The following is a 6,508-nucleotide window of genomic DNA, read 5'->3' as shown; positions in this document are numbered from 1 at the left end:
TAATCGACCATAGGGCGGGTTGGAGGAGGGGGGAGAGGGTACAGGGGTTAGAATTCAGACAACTCTGGTGTGATTCATTAATAGATAATCATAAGCTTGTGATACTTTGAATGTATGATACAGTATTGTTTAAAATAAAGATCTCTTAAGGATGATCTAGTTATTCCAATGCTGAAATCCACAGTCCCTACTTCTGACCTAGGCCAGTGCTTCTATAAGAGAGTTTCTCTTAAAGAAACCTTACACTAGTTTAAAGTTGACAACAATAAATAAGACAAGCTAATTTCAGAGAATTCAATTCTATTTCCCAAGGATTGTTCCTTTATATTGTATTCATTGGATATCATTGCCGGGGACCATCCGAGCACTTCAGCTCCCTCTTTTGGCTTTAAGAGGACACTAGCCTGGAAAATAAATTTTGTAATCTAAGAAGGGGTAGAATTATGGCAGTGAAAGTAGAATAAATTTTTTTTTTCCGTCCCGAGGTCATTGATAATAAATACAGATCTTACATAAGCAAATGTATGAGTAATCGTAATAAGTTAGACAGGTAGATATCAGTTTTGATATTTCTGTTTTGTCGTTGGTACTAACTAGTCAACTAACCAAACCATTGCAGGTAAGAATCTGTCGTTCAATACATTCAAAGTTTTTATCTCTGAAGACAAGAGATTCAGAACAAAATCTGATTGGTAAACGGGATTTCTAATTTTCATCCCTCCTTTTTTTTAAAAAAAAAAATTATATTTTGTACAGAGATCCCGCCATTTTCTATGTTTCTATAATTTACATTGTTATCATTTTATATGGTATTCTACTCCTGTGTATAATTGTACACAACGTTTCAAAAAATTTACATTGTTTTCATCATTTTATTTCGTATACTACTCCTAGGTTGTATTGTACATAATATTTCAACAATTTACATTAATCATCAATTTATATAGCATACTACTTCTGTGTTTTATTGTAGACAACGTTTCAACAATTTACATTGTCATCATCAATTTATATAGCATACTACTTCTGTGTTTTAGTGTACACTGTGTTTCCACAATTTACATTGTCAACATCAATTTATATGTATGTTTCTCGGGTGTAAAATTCTGAATTCCCGAACTGTCCGAATTGGGTCAGAAAAGACAAAAAAATCGAAACTAAAATTGCGCCAAAGGTCGTGCACAAATTCAGGAATCAAAACATTTTACAACAAAAAACGAATATTTTTAAAATAAAAGCTTTCATTTGGTCAAATCACAATTTTTTTCTTTATTTTTCGTGTACACTGTGCTAATTTATAATGATGCCGTCTATGATTTGATATTTTTGATTTTTAATAAATATAATCGCTATTATTCAATGGGCACTTTTTGTTCGTGGCGTGGCTTAGTTAAATCCTGCTTTTAGAATTGATTCCCCAAAAATTTTGCCATTCCAAGTTATGGTTTTGACATTTCTGTTATATGGGAGGTCTCAAATGACCAATAATATACCCCTTTCGACAACCTATTTATCGATTCATAAAGCTTGGTCTATATATAAACACGACTGAATAAGGAAATATTTCTAAAATGAAAGTAGAATTACCAAGTCTAATTTTATGTTGTCTTTGTTATCAAGTACGTAAATGAATTCAAAGGCACATAATAATATTCTCGAACCACCAGTGACCTGTTTCTTGGTATTCCCAAATTCGTAGAAAATTCTTTAATAAGTTATCAATTTTTCGAATGGGTATATTTCATATAAGAAGATGAATTTAAACGTAGGAGCATCCGTAGGAGATATTGTTAAAATTATAGATGATGAAGAAAAGGTTAAAAACCTCCAGGACGGCCATGGTGGTTATAACGAAGACATGAAGCACGTGCGTATGTTTTTTCAATTTTTTTTTTCAATTTCTGTTATTTTAGCATCAAACTCATTTCCAAAATAATATATTGGATTAGCAATCCAGGATTTTCTGAATCAAGCTTGAACTGCTTAAATGAATACAGCTACCATACCACGCTATAGGGGATCAAGGTCCTAACAGTTCACCAATTCCATTACTGCAACTAAACACCATACATCATTGTTCTTCCAGATATATTACTTTGCCCCGCCGAACAATCAAGCATAGCGAAGTGCTTGACAACTGTTTTATTTCGTTATATTTATTGTCTTTTGGTAACTTTTAGATTTTATTTCGTTTCAGTATTTGGGGAGAGTTGGTCAAGTCATAAATGTTGATTCGGATGGTGACCTTTGTGTTAAATTTGGACGCAGGTGGTTCGTTTACAATCCGATATGTTGCTTGCCCGCTCCTGGTGAGAAAGTTTATGAAGGGCTCGCTGATGATTCAGAGAACATAACACCAAGTCAATCAGGTACATCATCACGTTCAGGGATAGGAAGTCCAATATAGTCTATATAGATCATAAAATACCATTAGCATCTAGCTCTGGATTGCAACTGATGATCCACTGTAGTAAAAACAGATCATAAAACATCATTAGCATCTATCTCTGAGTTGCAACTGGTTGTCCACTTTAGTAATTTCAGATAATATAAACATCATTAGCATCTAGCTCTGGGTTACAACTGATGGTCCACTGTAGTAATTTCAGATCATACAAACATCATTAGCATATAGCTCTGGGTTACAACTGATGGTCCACTGTAGTAATTTCAGATGATAGAAACAACATTAGCATCAGATCATAGAAACACCATTAGAATCATCAGACCATAGAAACACCATTAGCATCTAGCTCTGGGTTACAACTGATGGTCCACTGTAGTAATTTCAGACCATACAAACATCATTAGCATATAGCTCTGGGTTACAACTAATGGTCCACTGTAGTAATTTCAGATGATAGAAACAGCATTAGTATCAGATCATAGAAACACCATTAGCATCTAGCACTGGGTTACAACTGATGGTCCCGAAACGTTTCCGTATATCGATATCTTATAAGTAATATACCAAGACATAAACCAAGATGGAAGCTGACAAATCTGTATCAAATAGGTTTATTTGTTTCTCTTTCATTTTCGGAATTGCATGTCAAACTGAATTCTGTTTGTTGTAGCTTTCAATAATGCTTTTATGAACATGATGATAGAAAGCGGGTTGACTGAAACGATGTCCCAATCGATGACTAATCAAATCCTGTTTACTGCAATAGTTCAAAATAATATAAGCATGGTTCGTAAAGTCCTGACTGATAACCCGGGATTGGTAAGTTGAGATTGTTTGTCTGGTTTACAAGATGTGTGGTTTGCATGGATACATCATTTATCAGATGTTGAAGGCTTAAATATAGGCATTCATGCCGGACATCCCAAACCAGCGTCTTTAACATCGTCTTTAATGCATCATTATTGGTATGTTTTACCATTCCCTCAACGATTGGTTTCAGGTGAACACACTACATCAAGGTTTGACCCCTCTTACGATAGCCAGCAATCGGGGCCATCGTGAAATTGTATTAGAACTGCTGAACAAGGGTGGAGATGTTAATAAAGTTGATAAGGATGGCGATACACCATTAATGGTTTCTATAACAAGGTGAGTAGATTATCATTACCCTCCATCATCATCATTTGAATATGTTGTGAACATCAGAAACGACAAGGGACACTGTACAGTATAATGTTACAGAAATATACCTGAAAAATTTTCCTTTCTTTTGTAGCAAAGAGCCAGCTATTGGAAAGTTGCTGATTGAAAGAGGCATTGATGTGAACATTGCCAATCATAAAGGTACAACTGCTCTACACTATGCAGCAGCTACTAATTACAGTAATTTGGTGGAGATGATTATCAGCAATGGGTGTGACGTCAATTTACAGGTATGTCATACTTTTCATTGCCTTAATTAATTCAGCCGTGATGGTAGAGCAACAAGTATCATTATCATCAGCTGTAGCTTCGATGTAGCGTCATCATCACCATTATTGTCGTCGCCGTAACGTCATCAAACATCGTCATCTTCGTAGTTAAAGTATAGACCTTTCTCGTACAGATGTAAAAACGGAGTCATTACTCCAAGATGTTGGTGAGGTTCCTCTACAAATCCGCAGAGAGGAGTTAGCCCTTAGATACTGGTCAAAGTTGAAACACCTTGGAGAATCATCCCCTACCTACCTCGAGACCGCGAGGTTCAGGCACGCCAAAAAAAGTCAGTTCGGGATTCCGTTCGGAAGTATGGGCTAGATATGTTGCTCGCCCCCCATTGTCGACACCTCTCTCGCCTCGAGAGTGGATAAGAAACGGGACGATCCTTGCATCGCTCGAATGATCGCCTTAACTCATATGGATGCAAGGTGGTCGGAAAGCATACGTATCTATACTGACGGTTCACATAACCCGGATGATGGTACAACGGGTTTGGAGATCTACGTCCCCTCGAGCAGCACAAGAATTAGCAAGCGATTGCCCAATAACTGCTCAGTGTACACCTCAGAGATGCTTGCAATCCTCTACGCGGTGAAATATTCCGCGGGCCACTATCATTCAAATTATGTAGTACTAAGCGACTCGCTAAGTAGCCTGACATCGATACTCAACGATTCCTCTAATTCCCAAGCGGAGCTTGTGGATGAAATCAGGCAAGCGTGCTCACTTGTACATAGTCAAGGCAAATCAATCGAGTTGGCATGGATCCCGTCTCATGTCGGCATACAAGGGAACGAAATTGCAGATGAACTCGCAAGAATAGGACTAGGACTATCGGAGATTGACCGGATAGACTACAGTTTATCGGAAATAAGAAGCATGATCACAAAAAGCATCAAATCGACATGGGAGGCAACTCTCATAGATGCTAATGCATTCCGCTTCCGATTAAACGATAGCATTAGCAGTAAAGTGTTTTTACACCACCCCAATCGACAGATCTGTCGAACGGTCGCCCGTCTGAGAATGATGGGTGAGGTACGAAATCACAAATACGAACTAAAGCTATGTCCCTGTGGTGAAGCTGGCACCGCAGAACATCTGTTAATCCATTGTGAGCAACTAAGGGAATTAAGAAAATCGCTGGTCGAGATAATGAAAAGATATAGACTGGAGTACACCTTGAAGAATATTCTGTCCCATACGGGGGAGGGTATGTCAACAATCTGTGAAACAGTCTATAATTTTCTTAGTGAGTCACGAATGATCACATAAAGTAGCACATCAGAAGAGCGCCCCGCTCCTCTGTAGGTGTGGCGATCATTGGGGACTTAGTTCTCTATAGATCGCCAAGAAGAAACACAGAAGAAGAACGCAGTATTAAGACTACAGAAGAAGATCAAGAAGAAACCATGGGAGCAACCCGTTCCCTACTCAACGTCTGCGATATGGAATTTCTCCAAAGCGGACACCATCCACCAACAAGAAGAAGAAGAAGTACAGATGTACTATTCGGTTATCCGCCCCTGCCGTTAGGTGTCGCTTTCAGTTTGCCGCCATTGAGGTACTGAAGATCGGGAAATATTATTGTTTACGTTGACAACTTTACTCGCATGACGCCAGGTCCAACCTTTTGACAGATACTATTGAGAAAAAGAAGTTGCATTTATGGAATAAGGCTGTGTGCAAGGACCATGCAGATCTACCACACGAAGAATGTCTGCATCCCGAAGAATGAAGACAGAAGGAGAGCATGGTTGAAAGCAATAAATCGGAAAGATTTTGATCCTAGGGGAAAGGAATTGGTAAGTAAATTATCAAAACTCATATTTAGATCACTGACTTTAGAAAGCTGACTCCAGGAAGCAATGGCAGAGGCATCTGAATATTTTTTACCGTGAGGATTTGAACCACCGACACCTAACGGCCTGGCAGACAACAATTTAACTCACTGACACTACTTACTGAAATATTCCACTGCCATAAAAAGACAAGTGTTCCATACAAGCGCTGAAGGGAATAGCTGGGCTTAGATTTAACATTTTTGTATGTTCCAACAATCAAATGTTTTAATCTGTTTTAGATAACTTCTTCTTTGGCTACCTTAAGTAATTATTTTCTTTCTATGTTTTCAGGTTTGTTCAATTCATTTTATTGATGGAAGGCCTACAAAACTTAACCATTACCCTTCAATTCATCTTGGATATGAAAGAGAAGTTAAACCAGGACGACGTGTACCCTTGTCCAATGTCGCCCAGAACTATCAAGAGGAAGATGTTGATATCTGTACTGAAGAGATTGATTGTTCATTGGAAGTTTTACCATCTTTTAACAGTATTACTACTTCTGTACAAACAGATGGTATTATTTGTCACAGTCCAAGTGATTTTTGTTCAAGACTGGTGAATACCAGTGAAATGTCTACTCAGACCGAACATAGTTATTCTATTTTAAAACCCACATATAAAGCTGTTTCCACTCAGCACACAACTGCCGAATTTTCTAGTAGTATTTTGAAAACAGACAGTGACTCCAAATTTTATACTGGTCTTACACTTACAGTATTATTGTCCATCATCTCTTCATTATCATCATTTGGGGAGAAATTATCATTTAGCTTAC

At 37.7% G+C, this 6,508-nt stretch overlaps 2 protein-coding genes across 2 annotated transcripts in view; both read left to right on the top strand.

Annotated features, from left to right (window-relative positions):
- Positions 1-1,102, top strand: part of LOTGIDRAFT_176240 (hypothetical protein) — a gene marked incomplete at both ends in the record, with an annotated part of 1,911 nt that extends 809 nt beyond the window's left edge. The window contains one exon of the mRNA XM_009067663.1: positions 1,038-1,102. Coding sequence (XP_009065911.1) covers positions 1,038-1,102 — 65 coding nt within the window. The remainder of the gene's footprint in view (positions 1-1,037) is intronic.
- Positions 1,103-3,431: 2,329 nt separating this feature from the next.
- Positions 3,432-6,508, top strand: part of LOTGIDRAFT_96232 (hypothetical protein) — a gene marked incomplete at both ends in the record, with an annotated part of 9,323 nt that continues 6,246 nt past the window's right edge. The window contains 2 exons of the mRNA XM_009067662.1: positions 3,432-3,556; positions 3,684-3,828. Coding sequence (XP_009065910.1) covers positions 3,432-3,556; positions 3,684-3,828 — 270 coding nt within the window. The remainder of the gene's footprint in view (positions 3,557-3,683; positions 3,829-6,508) is intronic.

The sequence above is a fragment of the Lottia gigantea genome (genome assembly GCF_000327385.1).
Source record: "Lottia gigantea unplaced genomic scaffold LOTGIsca_847, whole genome shotgun sequence".
In the NCBI taxonomy this organism is placed as follows: domain Eukaryota; kingdom Metazoa; phylum Mollusca; class Gastropoda; family Lottiidae; genus Lottia; species Lottia gigantea.
This window is presented reverse-complemented; position numbering and strand designations above follow the sequence as displayed.